This window comes from Andrographis paniculata, unplaced genomic scaffold (assembly GCF_009805555.1).
Source record: "Andrographis paniculata isolate CXL003 unplaced genomic scaffold, ASM980555v1 Contig53END, whole genome shotgun sequence".
Classification (NCBI taxonomy): Eukaryota; Viridiplantae; Streptophyta; class Magnoliopsida; order Lamiales; family Acanthaceae; genus Andrographis; species Andrographis paniculata.
In genome coordinates this window covers 2,002,875-2,022,963 of record NW_026137588.1, presented here as the reverse complement: position 1 = coordinate 2,022,963, position 20,089 = coordinate 2,002,875, and the positions used below count along the sequence as shown (strand labels likewise).

The window sequence follows — 20,089 nt, the reverse complement described above, 5'->3', positions numbered from 1 at the left end:
TATCTAAATACTTCAATACTTCATTCCACTGCAATAACAACAACAACAACAATAATTCACCAAAATTTGTTACACTAAGTAATACTGATGAACACTTTTATTTAAACATAATTGAATGGGTTCACAAACTATTTTTATGAGCCTTTCGAAGTCATCTCATACCTCCAGATTATCCTCCTTAGAATTTGTTGCACTTAAGATTGTCTAAAGATCGATTCATGGCTCCTTATTCTGGGATTTCTCATAACATTGTCGGTAATTTAGCACACATTTGGCGATCCCAAGGACACTTGATCCTTGTGCATCAGTTCCCAAAGTTATGGTTCTAGTAATGTACTCATATCACTTTTAACAAACGAATCAAACCGCGAAAGCTTCCATGAACTCGGCATCATCATCCATAGCCATCAAAGTCTCCGGCGCTAACCAAGCTTCCACGTCTATCCCACCAGGCTCAGGCGCGGGGAAAACAGTCATCTTCCCATCTAATGGTTGTGCCATCCCACTTCTCACAGCAACCGGCTTCCCCCATCCGAAGTCACAGCCATACACATTGAACCGCGGCGAACCTCCCACCGCAAAAGTTGTAATTGCAGGATATTCAACCACTACTGGATTTTTCACCCAATGTTGAGCATATTTGATTGCTGCATCCCGGTTATGCTGAGCCACCAAATCCTTCATCTTTCGCGCTGCGTATCCTAATCCATTCTCCAATATCTCCGCCTCTTGACAGAACATTTGCGCTATGATAAGTCCATTCCCAAAATACCCATCTGGGAGAGGAATTCTATCTCTTGCACCCACAGCAAACATGCAGGGGATTTCTCTTTGGTCTTCCTGGTTGCATCCTTTCTTGATTTTTTCGCGACGCCGGGCGCGTGTGACACCCCGCCATAAATGAGCAGACACTGCTTGCAGAGATGAGATGCTGTCCATCCCTGCTTCTTGGTTGGCCTTGGCTTTGAGCTCAGACACAGCTTGTTTGCTGAAATGGAAAAACCTTCGGAGCATTGATGGACGAACAAAATTAGCTGATTCATTCTGCTGTAATGGAGGAATACGCAATGATTTGATTCCATCAGGAAACCAACGTTCGAAAACGGGGAGTTTTGATATTGTTTCAGCACCACGGGAGATCTCCGACCAAGAATTGAAGAAATGCCAGAGAGCAATTCCATCCAGGACAGCATGATTGGCCGTGCAGCCAATGAAGAGACCGTCGGCGAGAAAGGAGACTTGCACTCCGAGCAAGGGCTTCGAAACCCCGTCGGAGTTAACAACGCCATTGAGTGCGAAAAGGGAGTTGATCGTGTCCGGTATGTATTTAGGCTCCAACAGGTCGGAAATGGACATGTTGCCGGCGACAGCGTGGGTGAACTCAGCTCCGGCGTTGCTGCAGTTGATATGGAACGATATCGTGCCGTCGCTGTTGGCGGTGGTGCCGAGGCGTCCGGCGAGCGGAGGGAAGTAGTCGAGCGTGCGGGAGAGCGTGGTTTTGAGGTGATCGACTAGAAGGGTTTGGGATTCGAGGGTTTGATAGCCATTGGTTTTGAAGAAAATTCCTCTCTGGCTTGGATCCGCTAGAAGCAGCTGCAAATCCCATTGATTCAGTTCGAAAATAGAATTTGGAGTCGAATTTTTTTCCATTCGAACAACGCATGAAGAACATATTTCGATTCCGGCCATTTTTCGGAAGGAATGATTGTGTGGAAGGGATTGAGTTAAGGGATGCAGATAAAATATATATGTACCTCAAATGTATTTTGATAGGACCATCTCCAATTGATTGGTCTGAATTTTACTCTCAATTTATCTCCAAATCTTAAATACAATATTTATTTCAATACCAAACCATCCCAGAGCCTGGATAAGATCAATGAAAACGTGTATTCATTTGGGTGGTTGTTTTTATTTTGAAGTATTCAGATTTTTCTTTTTAAAAAAATATATATTAAATTAAATATTTTAATATTTTATTTTTGTATTATATTAAAAAATTATTTTACATTTCAAATGTCACATGGATTCTTATTTGCATTATATAAAACAATTATTTAAATTTAAGATTTTACTATTCAATTTTTGTGTTTTGATGTCTGTTGTAATAAATATTTTAAATAAAAATAATTATTTAATATGATATAGATAATTTTTTCGGATGATACTTTGGATGAAAATTTTGTACGGTAATATATTAAATAAAAATTAAACACATAATTTGATATCTCGAAAGTAAAAGAATAAGTTATTGTTCGATTTCTCCGTCGGACCTGATTTGCAGGGTATTAGGTTCGACGGGGGTTTATCCAGTATGCACTTTTGGGTAGGGGCTACGGATTCCCACGTAATCCAAAAAAAAAATAAGTTATTGTAAATGAATAGTAAAAATAAGGAATATACTACAAAATAAAAAAAAAAAAAATCTTTTAGTAATCTTTTTGGAGAGTTTGATACACAATAAAATAGTATAAAAAATAAAATCACTATAGAATGAGAATTTTTAATATTTTTTGTTTGGTAAAATGATCCAGTTATCTGGATGGATAGATAAAAAATAAATGATTAGTCGGATAAGAAAAAATTTTAAAAATTATTAGAAAAATATTTTGGTGACTGTTTCGCTTCAATAATAAATTACAAATGGTTTTTTGTAAAATTAAATTTTAATATAACTTTTTAAAAAACATAAAAATTTATATATCTGAATAAGGGCAATTCCATGCCAATAGATAAATGAAGTGGCTTTTGCAAAAATTGATGGAGGGGCTATAGCCCCACCCCAAACTCTATTTTTTAAGTTGAGTATTTGTAATATTTGGTGATATTTTGTGTATTTTTTTGTTACTTTTAGGGATGTATTGTGTAATTTTCTTTTAGAAGATTATATAATTTTATATTTTTAAAAGTGATATTTAATTTTATTTTTTAAAAATAATATGTAATTTTATTTTTTAAAAAGTGATATATAATTTATTTTTTATATATCTAATTTTTAAATAAAATATAAACTATATATGTTTGGGCTATAATGTAAAAATAAATTAAAATTGGGATGTAATTTATAAATATGAAAAGTTATATAATATAATATAATAAATAAATAAATATATATGGAATATACTTTTTAGAGTAAAAATTAAAATTTATGGTTAGAATAAAATTATTGTAGATATTTGTATTTTCACCGTAGCTACTGCAAAAATGGAGTAATGAATTGGAGATGACCTAATAAATTAAATAATACTTCCGTCACATAAGAAAAGTAGAATGGGTTTTTTGCTTTTTTATCTTTGAATATTAATTATTATATTAATACGTAGTTTAAATTAAGAAAAAATTACAAAAATATCTCTATTAGTCTCTTATAATACAAATACAATAATATTTGTGAAGTAAATTATACAAACATAAAGATATTTTTAATGTTAAATATAATGATGCAAAACATAAATGATATCCTTCTTATATGACGGAGATAATAATATTTTGTAAGATAGAAATAATAAAAATTAAAATATTATAAAAATTATATAACACAAAAATTAAAAATTAAATAAATATATTGCATCAATATTCATTTCTTTCAAGAGGGAAATGAAAATTGAAATGTAGAAAGTATTTATTTATTAAATTTCATTTCTCTAGCTCAAATAAACAAGAGAAACAAAAACATTTATATTTGTCTGTTCTCAATTCTCTGTACCAAATACACCCTTAGTGTGTTGATAATTGAATTTAGGATTTTGGAAATCGACTTTTAATATATTTTAAAATTTAAATATTAGGCTTAACTTCCACCAAAAAAAAATCTCTACTTTTCTAAACACAAGTGCGGGATTACAAATTTCACGCTATTTGTTATGTTATTTAGGAGGGTATAGGCGAAATGGTCTTTATTTTGCAAATTTGCGTGGAATTTTATGATGGATTTAATCCTCGAAATTTTATAATTTCTACTTTCAATTAAACAATGTTTTCATAGTAAACAAAATCGAAATGAAACTCCAAGTAAACAGAGCCATAAAATGAAAATTGATATAAAAAAAAGAAAAAAAAAACTTGATATTCGATTACCATGTTCAATAATCAAAAGTTATATACAATCCATCTATATTTTTGGTAAAAACAATGTTAAATATGTTCTAATCTAACAGCTTATTCATTAATTATTGTTACTTTCAAATATTTTGAGCCTCCAAAGATAATAGCACCTCACATCGGAGGAGTGGATAGGCTGCCCCAAACATCCTTAGTCCAATCCAAGGTCGTGTACGAATTAAGACAAAATAAAAATTAAAAAATAGAGAAGTAATATGGATAAAGTTTGAGGGAATTGCGGATAATTGAGGAGTGGAGAAGTGGATAGTTTGAGACAAATCATGGATGATATAAAAGAAGAGGAAGAGACCATAATTCTTACATTCAGCGCTACATTCCATTTCTATATATATATATATATATATTTGGTTGGGATTATTATTCAACATTATATTGATTGAATATCAGTAATTGGATTACAATTTTTAATCCAATGACTTGGGTTTAATAATAATTTTTCAATTCTCTTTATTTATAATTATCTCAATCTTCCATTTTAATTCCTTCTTTGATGCAGGAATTCATTAAAAAAAGAATTCATTAAAAAAAGAATTCTAAATCTTCTAATATGCGGTTTCCTTCTTCGATGCAACATTTATTAGAAAAAGAATTCAGAATCTTCCAACATAATTAAAAGAAACTCGAACATGTTACTATTTGTGGGAAACATTTTATAATATTTTAGCATTGAATATATGTAGACTAGACTCCTTACATGCAAAATTTACAAAATCAAAGTAAATATTTATAACCTTATGAAATTTATTGGATTGAATCTACTGGATTCAATTTATTGGATTAAATTATGACATTTTTAGTCAAATTTGGAAAATAATTTATATAATTGTGGTAATATAATTATGTTCATAGTTTTTCAAGATTTAGATATTAACAAAATTATTAGAATCTCGTCTGATGTGTTAGCAATCATATTTAAATTAGAAAATCGAAAATACTATTAAATAAAATAAATTAGCATCTCGTTTAATTGACTTCAGCATTTACCTATGCATAAAGAAGCATCCTATATGTTATACTACACAAGTTGTTATGAGCTTAAAGAACTCAACATCTTACTATTTATGGGAAAACATTTAATATTAAAACATTTATAATATTGATTGACATTTTCGGCATCGAATAAATGCATACTCCACAAATTTACAGAACCAAATAACTTCTAAAACTTAAAAAGACGATCTTATCCCTCTTCAATCTAAGTCATTCGATTTTCATCTACTATAATGAATGATCCAGAATTTATCAGCATGGTGCTAATGAGTGCACCCATCAACACCGAATTCGTTTTGTTTTTTTTTTTTTTTTTTTTTTAACTTCTTTGTTTTATTTTTAGATTTTCTTGTTCCTATTTTTTCTTTACTGAATTGCATTGTTTTTCCTACTTTTTGTTCCTAACTTTAGGCTCTTTATAGTTAAATTTCACATTTTTTGTGTCAATTTTTCATCTGTAGAATCCAATTTCGTTCGATCGTCATTGTAATCGGTCCCATCCGGATTTGTTCATGCGTCAATTTAATCGTGAGATCAAACCTGGATACCCTCTTAAGTAGGCCGAAGAACTCGATTTATATTGATTTCACCAAACCTAAATTTATTGGGCTGTTATGGACGAATTTCAATGATAATAATTATATGATGTAAATATGAGAATGTATCAAAAAGTTTCCACTCTTTGCAGATGATCAAGAGTCTTGAATATAAAACAAGATCGTCATTGTTGAATTAAAAGTATAATCATATTAAATTCATAGGGACTCGTTACAATCCTGATTATTGGTGGTTGTTGGATTAAATATATTATTATATTTAGTTCATAGGATATATTACAATCCTGATTGTTGGTGGTTTCTGGTTTAAAAGTATAACCATATTTAAATCATAGGGACTCATTATAATCATGATTGTTAGTGATTGTTGGATTAAAAAAATAATCATATTTAATTCATAGGGACTCGATATAATCCTAATTGTTGGTGATTGTTGGATTAAAAGTATAATATGTTGGATTAAAAATTATGGGTTAAATGTAATTATTTGGGCTATAAGTCAGATTAAGCCTATATTAAGTGATCTATAAATTTATTGGGTTTAAATGTATTTAGTAAGTGCGGGCCTCCAATGTGCAGAAACCCGGAAAATTATTAATTGGGTGATGAGGTCAATTAATAATAAGAGATATAAATAGGGTTGTGATCTCAGGTCTAGACGCGACATCCATTACGTTCCATATCTCATCGGAGTAACGGCAGAAACCCTAGCGGTTTTCTCAGGAGGGGTTGCGCCATAGGCTTGAAGAACACAAAACCCTCAATTGTTAGCAGATCCGAATTCGACTATATTAATGGAATAATGTTAGATTTATTTTGCTTTATTTTTATCTAAATTATGACACACGGTAGATCATGGGCTTAGGATTAAATTCCTGACAAGTTCCAACAATTGGTATCAGAGCCTTTCCGTGTTGAATTATTGGGATACTTCGTTGGATTAATTAATATTTAATTGGATCGATTTTAATCCCACATGAGAACGACACTTATTCTTTTAATTTTAATTGATTCAATTGGATGCACCAATTTTTTGGAATTAGGCATGAATATGTGCTTGTTTAATTAACTGTAAGTTTTGGGTTTCGGGAGATAAGATTGTCGCGTGGAGTCATGATTCTGTTCGATTTTGATTTGGTTACTCCGTACTTTGATTGATTGTTCTTCAATTCGCGTGTGGGATTCCTCATTCCGTAGATGATTTGATTCTTCATTGGATTGGTCCAGTTTATGACTAATGTCTGTGTATTACTTTTGACTACATCTATCTATGTGTCTGTTTGTTTACTCATCATTATTGCTTTGAATATAATAATCAATGGAATAAGAACTTGGGCCTTGCGCAAGAAATAAATTTATGTTTGTATATATGACATAAGTTTGTTTCTCTATATAATCATTATTTTAATGATTTATGGAATCACTATGTCATATTTGTAATAGTGGCACCTCTAAGAAAAATTGACATATGCAGTTGGGTGTGATACATATATTTTTTTTTTCAATCAATTAAAGTTTAATATATAGCTATTTGATTGATGCTCGAGATTACATTTTTCTATTTTATTGGTTCAATTAATGGATGCAATCAATATAAATAAGGTGCAATTTAAACAAAATAGCATTTGGACGTTAGCTTATTTTTATTCATTTACTTTGGAATCAATAAATATGTCTTAATATCTGCACCAATTTTGGCATTATGATTAGATTAATTTATTTATTTAATCAATCGTTTGGGTGGAGATTGACGTTCAATTTATATATATGCATCCAGTCAGATGATTGCATAATTTATTAATTAATGTACGTATGTTATTGTATCTGCAATTAAATTTAATACGTGCAAAATTTATTTATTTATTCATTAGTGCTGATTTTATAAAATCGAATATTCATTATGATTCGTTTGATAGTCCAATTAAATTTGGATTACATCAGCATGTATTTTGACAGCATGCGTTTATTCAAATTCGACTATAATTATTTGGTGTATTAATTTATAATCTTTTTGGGTGGCATATTTTGCCTATATAATTCCGCTGCATTTACTATTTTCTTGGACTACTTGATTATTTTAATAAGTCCAGAAATTAATTGTTGTTATAGTTTTAATATGTATTGGACGTAAATACATTATTTATTTAAGGTGAATTTAATTAGCAATAAATAATATAATATATTTTTTGAATTGGTTGAAATAGTTATGTTGCCAAAGTAGCCTCTGCTATGTAAATTAGTTTATTTTGTGTATTAGAAAGTTGTATTGTGACTTACAAGGCTCCTGATTGACCCAAAGGCAATTCAGCCATTAAGTAGTTACATGCATATTTAGTGACATTGAATGTGGTGATGATAATTTGTTATTTGTGTGTGAATAATAGATCTGTCCAAAGATAGGGTGTTGTTTGACACACTACTTTATTGTCAACATTCGATTGTCAAAACAAGTTTATCACTAGTGAGTCAGTAATTTGTCCAACGACATTTGCTGATGTTGCTTGATAACTTGAGATATAATTGCTACTTTATTTTATAAATTCACATACGAAACATTCAGTAGCTTATAGACATGTGCATTCAGTTGCTAATAAGCATTCTTTATTTTCTATGGAATCAGACCCGTATATATTGAACATGATTCTGATTATAATTTAGTTTAAGAAAATTATAAATTCATTAATAATGTATGCTGCGTTTTGACGGTGAAGATCAAGTATTTGACGTTGCCAAAGTAACCTCTCTTATATAAGATTTTTTTTTGATAACGTAAGTGTTTGTGTATTTTAATTCATGTGATTATTCTTCGGCCCAAAGGTAGTCGGTAATTGACAGAATGAAATATACATCTAGGATAGTATGCATGGGACGATTATATAGATTTAACTTATGTGAATAGTAAATCAGTCCAAAGATTGGTTGCTGTTTGACATTACTTGTTGTCCGTATATGATTATTGCAACAAGATGACTGCTAGCAATCAATGTTATTGATCCAAAGATTGATCATTGATGTTGCACTTAGTGTCTTGGGATGATAATGCATTATTATTGAGCTTCATTATGATTCATTTGGTTGCATGAATCATGACTTGGCATTACTAATAGACCAACTCACTCATACGATGAAAAACACTGCTCATGAAGGACAGTTGTTTGAGAAGTGGGATAGGTCCAACGCCTAAGTCTAATTATCATTAAGAAAAGCACTCCATAAATTTTAGGAGTACAATATATGATGATATGGATTTCTTGTCGAAATTAAGAAACGCTTTACCAAAAGCGATAAGACAGAAATGCGTACTTTTCTCATTACCAGAAAGTGTAACGACAAACATAACATAAGGGACTGCATTATGAACATGTATACTATTGCTACTAAATTGAGGGCACTTAAGTTAGACATTTCAGAGGACATGTTTGTCCTATTAGTCTTACTCTTGAAATTAATTTAATTTCAATTCATAGACACACCTGGGGGTGGATTTTGGTGTAACAACACACATCAGTGTGTCTATGTAAGATTATTTTATTGTCGAAATCAATTGGTGTTGAAAAATACATCTATATGGGTGACGACAAGAAAGTTAAAGTTGAAGTCATTGACAATTTTAGATTATTGCTGAGTACTGGTTACTAATTGAATTTGGATGAGACATTTTTTTATGGTACCATATTTAGTCAAAATTTAATTTTAATCTTTATTTTAAACATATTCAGTTATTATTGTTCATTTGGATATAGAGTTTTGTCTATTCCAGAATTCAAAATTGGTTGGAACTAGTACATCATTTGATGATAATAATCATCATTTGCTTAATAGTCTGACTTCATATTATGAATTAGTTATTGAACATATTCGTACAGATTCTATGATTGCGAATCCGCTTAATTACTAAAGGGTTTCCACATAAGTTCTATAGTGAGCATATTGCTCATATGAGAGTGGAACCATATAAGATACTTCGGTTAAGTGGGAGCTAATTAGTAGTGTTCAAATACTATTAAAGTTACTTTGGTTTACACTGCACAATTCAGTATTCAATGTTCAATATTCAGTGTGCAGTATTCAGTTTTAATTCAGTATTCAGTTCTGAATTAAAGTTAAGGTGGATCAGTTGGAAATAGGCATGTTAAGATCACATTACATGAAATTTCTATGTTGTGCATCCGCACTTGATCGAATCTTAGGTTATATTAGTGTTGTGACCACTGATCGGTCCCATTGCGATAAATGCAGTGACGGCCGCTTTGATCCGCATTGACGTGACTTAGAGATAAGATTGGTAATATACATTAAGGATCTGATAGCAAAACATTTATGAGCTCATAAGGTTATTCAGTGTACATTTACCCAAGTGGGAGATTGTTGGATTAAAAATCCAATTGTGGGTTAAATGTAACTATTTGGGCTATCAGTCAGATTAAGCCTATATTAAGTGATCTATAAATTTATTGGGCTTACATGTATTTAGTAAGTGCGGGCCTCCAATGTGCAGAAACCTGGTTAATTATTAATTGGGTGATGAGGTCAATTAATAATAAGGGATATAAATAGGGTTGTGATCCCAGGTCTAGACGCGACATCCATTACGTTCCATATCTCATCGTGGGAGTAACGGCAGAAACCCTAGTGGTTTTCTCAGGAGGGGTTGCGCTATAGGCTTGAAGAACACAAAACCCTCCATTGTTAGCAGATCCGAATTCGACTATACTAATGAAATAATGTTATATTTATTTTGCTTTATTTTTATCTCAATTATGACAACACGATAGATCCTGGGCTTAGGGTTAAATTCCTGATAAGTTCCAACATATTCCTATTTAAATCATAGGTACTCCTTACAATCCTTGTTGTTAGGGTGCAAATACAAATCATATATTGAAAAATTAGAAGAATAATTTACACCTTATAAATTTCACATCTAACTTCACTAGTATAAGACCTTTTGAAGAAAAATAAAAAAAATAAATCCATTCGGGCTCAACGCTCAATACTAACAACGGGTATCAAATCCTAATTCGAAAGAGTTAGTATGTTTTGTTTGTTAATATTTCTAGGGTGAGATGTTTATCATTATATCATATGTTAGAAAACAATATTAGTATGTGTTATATAGACTATTGTCACTTATTGTTAATTCATGTGCTAATTTTTAAAGGAATTGCATTCCTATTCATGAATACATTTATTTTGTTCCAATATATACTCGCCATGTCCATTATGCATGTATTTTTATTTATTTTTTGTTGGGTAGATTGAAAATTTTACTTCATTTGTCCACAAAAAAAAAATATATTCATTTTATCATTTTAATTTTTTTGTAAAAATATGTTCACATCACATTTAATAAAACAAATTTAAATTTTTCCTTCAATTTCTACATATTATTTCTATATATTAACACCTTTTTGGACTCTCACATATTCCGGCCATCTTCAAAGTCTCTGTTCATTTCCTTTGTATTTCAAAACGAAATTGAGCACAAATTTGAATGACAAATATAGTATTTTTTAACCCTCAACCTAATTTAATTCAAACTGACATTATTAATCATATAAAAATTTCTATTTTACACGTACCAAAATGCATAATTTTTTTAAAAAATATTAGACCTCTTCATTTCTTTGTCCAATAATTTTGAACATATTTCTTACAGATCCAAAGAGTACTATTTTATAAGTGATAACTAGTGTCTGAAGATCTATGAATTAATATATCATTGAAGCAATCCCGATATGGTCCTGAATACAATATTCAAGACAATCCGGAAAAATTTCAGTCGTCCGATTAAAATCTTAATCAACATATGAGATTGCAGTTAGGGTTAGATATGTAATTTGATTTTAATAATTAATAAGTCAATGTTTTGTTTTAGCATAAATTAGGGGAATATAAATACAAATAGATGCAGGTCGTAATCATAATTTTAGTAGTTCACATCCAAAAAAAGATAATTTCATCTTCTTTCACCGACATCCATCCAAGAAAATAAATTGTGAAGAAATCGAAGTGTAGAACAAGATGAAGCAAAATGAAGTGCATTTCGGTCAGTTCCAGTGTACTGTGGACGAAGATAACGTTTTAGAAATTACAGAATGCAGTAAGCTTTTTTATCGATCGCAAAAGTAACATATTGACGAATTAATTACATCATATCCATATCTTCTGAACATCATATTTTAAATATATATGCATCATAATCGTATTAATCATTCAACGTATCAATAGTTGCATACAAAAATTATTTAATCAATGGCTGAAACAATTTCCATTAGTTCAATTAGACATTAAATTTATCCTAATTGTCGAATCCAATATTTGTGCGAACGATATGTAGCCTGAAATTTAAAAAATATATAGTTTACATTATTTTCTTGAGAAGTTTTTTAATCTTATTATATTTTTGTAGAATTTATGTAAGTACCCACTTTAAAATTTTAATTTTCTAAAATAATTTCATCGATTGCTCTATGAACTTATATTTAAAACCAATAAGATAAAGAACATTATACTTTATCCAAATTTTAAAGTGTTGAATTAAACTAATTTGTCCTTAAATTTAGGATCAACCTCCTACAAATATAGAGAGTTGAAACAGTTTTCACATTAAAACATATCTATTATTTTTTTCATTATTTAAATGTCTAAAAAATATATAGAATATTTATCCAATCATATACTACGTAAAATTCGGAAAGCAAGTAATTTAGTTACTCATATTCGCGTAGGAGCGACATCATAATACTAAATTCCGTAAACAATATTAAATTAAAATAAATAATATATTTTATAACGGTGTATATCATTTGACACTTCAAGTAACGACTATTGGACAAATGCATCTTTTTCAAGCTCTAACGATGCATACAAGTCATATTGTAGATATACACATAGACAAAGATTTGCCATGCAAAAACAAATGCAAAAAAGGAAAAAAATGATCATAAAATATACAATACATTCATTATTACTGCAATAAAAAGGGTGCAAAAATAACACTAAAGTTGACCCAATAATAAACGAACATGTTCAGAGGATGTTGCCGCTCAGTCATATATATAAATATAATGGTGAAAAATATATATAACATAATCCATCATTTAAACATGACCAATACATGATAACTATGCAATATATAAATCATAAAATAAAATATATCATAACTATACGTGCAACATACCTATATGCAACTTACATCATTTATATATGATGTATATATCATGTCTATTGAAGTTATATCATATTTATAAACATAATGGTGAAAAACATATCTAATATAGTACATCTTTTAAATCTGATTAATATATCATAACTATGCAATATGTAAATCATAAATGTGAACCATAACATGAAATAAAAGTTGTGCACAATAAGGTTTAGTATCATCAGTTTATAATGAGTTAAACAACATATGTGTCATGAATATACATCGTACGTGTCCGGAGGCCAATAAAAAGATCTTTAGGAATAAATGTGTTGATATTTTTTTCTAAAAAAGATTAATCAAGAATGCATATATACTCATTATCACCATAAAAAAATTACGCAGTATTGAAAACAAAACCACCAAATTTGTCTGTTTGGCTGAAAGAGTTTCTCGTTGTTGAAATCTCCTATATTTCTTGGCACATATGGTACTTGAATGTGCTTCGTTCTCTTTGTTTTGAGTTTAATAGAAGCATCGGGATCTCGCTTAGTTGAATTCGTCATTGGAAGATTCGTCAAATGTGAATTTCTAAATAAAAGAGGAATTGCGTGTCGTCGCCGACTTCCATCAAGTGCGGATGTCCAGATAGAGAAGGAATCGATGGCGGGGCTGGTTATTTGACGCCGGCGGGCGTGGCTGGAGAGGTCAGCGGCGGCTGCTGGCATGGCTGGAGAGGTCAGCGGCGACGGAGGCGGAATGTGTTGTAGACGGAGGCAGCGTGACAGAGGAGGGGGTATCTGCATAGTGAATTTAGGCATTGGTAAATAAGATGAGGTGTGAATGGTTAAAAAAGTTAATATTATATATATTTAATTTTTAATTTATTTAAATAATTATCATATCATAATCGGCGAGTTTATAGAATGTATCATAATACATTTATTTGGACATCATTTAATTAAATTATATAAGAAAAATATTTCGTGGTAAAATATCATAATACTATTATAGAGACATCATTTTATAATACTGTATACATCATTATAATTTGAATGTATACGATTTTGAAAGTAATTATTTGCAAACGTCTATGTTTTGTTTAAGAAAAACTTGATTCCGAAATTATAGGAGGTAGTTACAATAATTTTTTCTAATTGATTTTTTCTAATTGTCTTTTTTAATTAAATATCTTAATTAATTTTTTGAATTACCAAAATACCCTCAATCAAACTCAATCGTTGGATTTCCAGTAAAAATGATCCACCAGATTAAAAATATTCAGGATACTCCATAATTTTAATCAACATCAACAGGATACCAAAATTCTATATTTAGATATGGTCTTATTTATAGATTACATTACTTAGATATGGTCGTTTTCGGCTCAGGTGGAGAGTCATCTTGTTTTCGGCTTCGGTGGAGTCATCTTGTTTTCGGCTCCGATGGAGAGTCAACTATTATTTTTATTTGTATTTTTGTTTTGTGTTTATATTCAACTTTCTTATCAAACTCAAATTGGTTTCCGTTGTACCACTTGAATTTGAGGGGATGTTGAGATATTTTAGATATTCGATTTTAGATTTAGTAGATTTATATTTAGATATCGTCTTATCCATAGATTATATTACTTAGATTTGAGTCTATCGAGCGTGTTTTATATTGTCTATATATAGATCCCTTATTTTTATGTAAGTAAGACAATCACATTATCCACGTTTTCATTTTTCTTATCCAGGCTCTTGGATGGTTTGGTATTGAAATAAATATTGTATTTAAGATTTGGAGATAAATTGAGAGTAAAATTCAGACCAATCAATTGGAGATGGTCCTATCAAAATACATTTGAGGTACATATATATTTTATCTGCATCCCTTAACTCAATCCCTTCCACACAATCATTCCTTCCGAAAAATGGCCGGAATCGAAATATGTTCTTCATGCGTTGTTCGAATGGAAAAAAATTCGACTCCAAATTCTATTTTCGAACTGAATCAATGGGATTTGCAGCTGCTTCTAGCGGATCCAAGCCAGAGAGGAATTTTCTTCAAAACCAATGGCTATCAAACCCTCGAATCCCAAACCCTTCTAGTCGATCACCTCAAAACCACGCTCTCCCGCACGCTCGACTACTTCCCTCCGCTCGCCGGACGCCTCGGCACCACCGCCAACAGCGACGGCACGATATCGTTCCATATCAACTGCAGCAACGCCGGAGCTGAGTTCACCCACGCTGTCGCCGGCAACATGTCCATTTCCGACCTGTTGGAGCCTAAATACATACCGGACACGATCAACTCCCTTTTCGCACTCAATGGCGTTGTTAACTCCGACGGGGTTTCGAAGCCCTTGCTCGGAGTGCAAGTCTCCTTTCTCGCCGACGGTCTCTTCATTGGCTGCACGGCCAATCATGCTGTCCTGGATGGAATTGCTCTCTGGCATTTCTTCAATTCTTGGTCGGAGATCTCCCGTGGTGCTGAAACAATATCAAAACTCCCCGTTTTCGAACGTTGGTTTCCTGATGGAATCAAATCATTGCGTATTCCTCCATTACAGCAGAATGAATCAGCTAATTTTGTTCGTCCATCAATGCTCCGAAGGTTTTTCCATTTCAGCAAACAAGCTGTGTCTGAGCTCAAAGCCAAGGCCAACCAAGAAGCAGGGATGGACAGCATCTCATCTCTGCAAGCAGTGTCTGCTCATTTATGGCGGGGTGTCACACGCGCCCGGCGTCGCGAAAAAATCAAGAAAGGATGCAACCAGGAAGACCAAAGAGAAATCCCCTGCATGTTTGCTGTGGGTGCAAGAGATAGAATTCCTCTCCCAGATGGGTATTTTGGGAATGGACTTATCATAGCGCAAATGTTCTGTCAAGAGGCGGAGATATTGGAGAATGGATTAGGATACGCAGCGCGAAAGATGAAGGATTTGGTGGCTCAGCATAACCGGGATGCAGCAATCAAATATGCTCAACATTGGGTGAAAAATCCAGTAGTGGTTGAATATCCTGCAATTACAACTTTTGCGGTGGGAGGTTCGCCGCGGTTCAATGTGTATGGCTGTGACTTCGGATGGGGGAAGCCGGTTGCTGTGAGAAGCGGGATGGCACAACCATTAGATGGGAAGATGACTGTTTTCCCCGCGCCTGAGCCTGGTGGGATAGACGTGGAAGCTTGGTTAGCGCCGGAGACTTTGATGGCTATGGATGATGATGCCGAGTTCATGGAAGCTTTCGCGGTTTGATTCGTTTGTTAAAAGTGATATGAGTACATTACTAGAACCATAACTTTGGGAACTGATGCACAAGGATCAAGTGTCCTTGGGATCGCCAAATGTGTGCTAAATTACCGACAATGTTATGAGAAATCCCAGAATAAGGAGCCATGAATCCATGTTTAAGAAAAATTTGATCCTATAAGGTAGTTATAATGACTTTTTCTAATTGATTTTTTCTAATTGTCTTTTTTAATTAGATTTCTTAATTAATTTTTTGAATTAACAAAATACTCTCAATCAAACTCAATCATTGAATTTCCAGCAAAAATGATCTAACGAATTAAAAATATTAAGGATACGCCTAAATTTTAATCAATATCAACAGTATACCAAAATTCCATTGAAATCTACTTTATTATTATTATTTGGGGTCCATATTGACTAAATTAATAAATTTATAGGTTGATTGAGTAGAATTCAAATTTGTAAAATTGATACATTAATTGTGAATTATGGAAAATTTAAAAAAAAAAAAAACTGCAAAATTGTCACAGAAATTTTTCTAATAAATAAAACATTTTACCTCGCAAGCACTAAGCTAGCGGGGGCCAAGAGTGTTGGCCCCTAATTTTTTTAAATTTGTATTTTTATATTATGTAATATTTATATGACTTTAAAATTGTATGCAATTGGTCATTTCTATAAATTTGATTCAAATATTTTAAAAAGCTAATATGAGAAAAAAAAAACAAATAAGATATTATTTATAATCTTTTAAAAAAAATAATTATATTTTATAGTTTTAAAATTATTAATTATTTAATATATATATATGTAAAATTTTCGGCTTCTGGTTCCGCCACTGTTCGGAAGGGTGGCTTCGGAGGGAATTTGTAAAGGGATTTGTATGCCTAGCAAATCTTCAATCCTAAAAAGTTGTGACCTGCAGTTTTCCATTGCAAAATTATTTGTGAGTAAATTTGAGAGACGAAAAATCCCATGCAAAATTTTGATCAGTCCATTTTTGGTTTTTGCTAGGTTTTTATTTTTATTTTTTATTTTTTATTTTTTTTTTCTCTCGCAAAAAATATTCCCTCCACTAAAACTACTTCTTCGATTTTTCCAAAATATATTTCACCCAATTTCAAATTTGAATTCCTAATTCCTATTTCAGCAAATACTAAAGAAATTATATCCGATTCAAAGATCCACACAATTTTATATAATCACACACACAATCATATCAATGCAAGCAAATTTTCCTGACTTACAACACAACTGCAGGTCATAATTTTGTGGGGTATACTCAAATTTGAATATCTGCTACATTCACATGGACAACACAATTTGGTCATTTTAAAAAATAAAAACTTTAATTTAAGAAGGGTAGGTCAGATTTTCCTATCGACTTAATTTCATGTAGATGAATGCGGACATCAAAGGTGCTGATGCATTCATATATAGTCAATTCTAACACCCCATTGATAAAACTGTACCATAATTTTGACTCGACAGATTCTGTCCGGACATAGAAAATAAAAATAATTTTGTCCCACAAGGGATGGCCTGGTGGTGTGGAAGTTGGACCTGTGACTGTGAGATCACAGGTGTTCAAACCCCGACGCCTCAGGTCACGAGCCACACATGGTTAGCTTAGTTTGACTTGTCTGTCGGGCCTAATTTGCACGGTATTAAGTTTGGCCGGGGTTTACCCAGTGCGCACTTTCAGACAGCGACCGTGGGTTCCCGCGTCATAAAAAATAATAATAATAATAATAGATTAGTATTAGTAAAAACAATTGTAATCATTTATATGTATATTTTCTCAATAATAATTAGTTATGAAACAGAGATATAACCTCCGTCCTATAAAAAAGATACTATTTTTTATTTTTATCCATCCCAAAAAAAAAATATCATTTTCTAATTGTACTATTTATCTAACATAATTAATACTCTTACAGTTTCCAATATATTACACAAATGTCATTACTATTTTATCACACAATCTAATAGGGGCATTTTTGTATTTTTTACCTGTTAGAAATTTTGGGGAAAAATAATGAGATTGTCTTATTGATCATCAAAATAAGGAGATGCAATACAAAACAGACTCGATAGACTCAAATCTAAGTAATTTAATCTATGAATAATATCAAATCTAGATATAAATCTACTAAATCTAAAACTGAATATCTAAAATATCTCAACATCCCCCCTCAAACTCAAGTGGTATAGCAGAAACCAACTTGAGTTTGACAAGAAATTTGAATATAAACGCAAAAAGAAAACATAAATAAAATTAGCAGTTGACTCTCCACTAGAAGTGGAACCAGACCGGGATGAGAGGGGGGGCTAATTTTTCAAATTTCGAAACAATCATCATCTATTTGTTCACTACAAGAAATTATTAATTTTGTAACGAAGTTTTTTCGTTACTAAATTTATTTTTTCCGTTACTAATGATATTAGAGACGGAATTAGAGATGGAATTACGTTAGCTACGTGAACTTTAGTAATGGAATTCCGTTACAAATATACTATTTTCTTGTAGTGGTTATCCAATAATTTTATCAATAAAATTATCATATTTCGAAAATCTTGCAAAATATCAATCTGCAGTGACAACTGCCGGATGAATTTTGTATTATATGAAATTGATAAATAGTAAAAAAATTTATTAAAAAAAATATCTCTTAAAAATATCATCTCCTATGTATTTGGTTGAGAATTTTTTGAAGATTTTTTTTTTAATTATTGTTTATTACTTTTTTGTTCATATCTATTTTTATAGCATCAAACAAGTATTATGATATAATTTTTTTTTATTATTCAAAATTTAAATTTTCACATAAATACTCTATCAATTTTTAGCAATTTTTTTTAAATTTGTTTATTTTTTATATTATATATTATAAAATAAAAACAAAAAATTTAAACTTAAAAGGGGTGGGGTTGCTCTCCACCCACCGGAGCAAAAAATGAGATGACTCTCCACTGGAGTAAAAAACTAGATGACTCTCCACCAAAGCAAAAACCAAGATGATTCCACCGGAGCAAAAAACGACAAGACTCCACCGGAGCCGAAAACGATATGACTCCACCGGAGCAAAAAACGACAGGACTCTACCGGAGCTGAAAACGAGCCGAAAACGAAATGACTCCACCGGAGCCGAAAATGAGATGACTCCACCGGAGCCGAAAACGACATGACTCCACCGGAGCCGTCGAAAACGAGATGACTCTCCACCGGAGCCGAAAATGATATGACTCCACCGGAGCAAAAAATGACAGGACCACCGGAGCAAAAAATGATAGGACCACCGGAGCAAAAAACGAGATGACTCCACCGGAGCCGAAAAACGACATGACTCCACCGGAGTCGAAAACGACATGACTCCACCGGAGCCTAAAATGAGATGACTCTCCACGGAGCCGAAAACGACATAACTCCACCGAAAGCGAAAAACAGATAGATCGTGGACAGGTTTCAGATCGCACCGCAGATAAGAGATAAGCAGCGGACAGATCACAGATCACAGACAGGTTTCAAATCGCACGCAAACAACAGACAAGCAGCGCACAGATAGCATATTGCAGACAAGTTTCAAATCGCACGTAGGCAACAGATAAGCGGACAGATGACAAATCACAGACGGTTTCAAATTGCATGCAGGCAACAAACAGATATTTCAAATTAGATGCAGACAACAGACAAATGGTAGATAACATGATTTCAGAATCACAAGACCTCCGGGTATAATCCAGGTTGAATATACCCGGAGAAACACAGGTTAATAGACTATATCTACCGCATGAGAAAAATAGACTCTGATGCCATGTTAGAAATTTTGGGAGAAAATAATGAGATTGTCTTATTGATCATCAAAATAAGGAGCATATATATATAGGCAATACAAAACAGACTCGATAGATTCAAATCTAAGCAATCTAATATATGAATAAGATCAAATTTAGATATAAATCTACTAAATTTAAAACTGAATATCTAAAATATCTCAAGACTACCATAAACCAATATAATACTAATATTCA

General features: G+C 31.9%; 2 protein-coding genes across 2 annotated transcripts; one reads left to right on the top strand and one right to left on the bottom strand.

The window, feature by feature from the left end:
• Window positions 1-1,790, bottom strand: LOC127255294 (uncharacterized acetyltransferase At3g50280-like). Its single transcript, XM_051280776.1, has one exon. The coding sequence runs from the start codon at window positions 1,687-1,689 to the stop codon at window positions 361-363; it is 1,329 nt and encodes a 442-aa protein (XP_051136733.1). The 5' UTR covers window positions 1,690-1,790; the 3' UTR covers window positions 1-360.
• A 12,841-nt stretch (window positions 1,791-14,631) lies between these two features.
• Window positions 14,632-16,259, top strand: LOC127255320 (uncharacterized acetyltransferase At3g50280-like). Its single transcript, XM_051280809.1, has one exon. The coding sequence runs from the start codon at window positions 14,732-14,734 to the stop codon at window positions 16,058-16,060; it is 1,329 nt and encodes a 442-aa protein (XP_051136766.1). The 5' UTR covers window positions 14,632-14,731; the 3' UTR covers window positions 16,061-16,259.
• The last annotated feature ends 3,830 nt before the right edge of the window (window positions 16,260-20,089 follow it).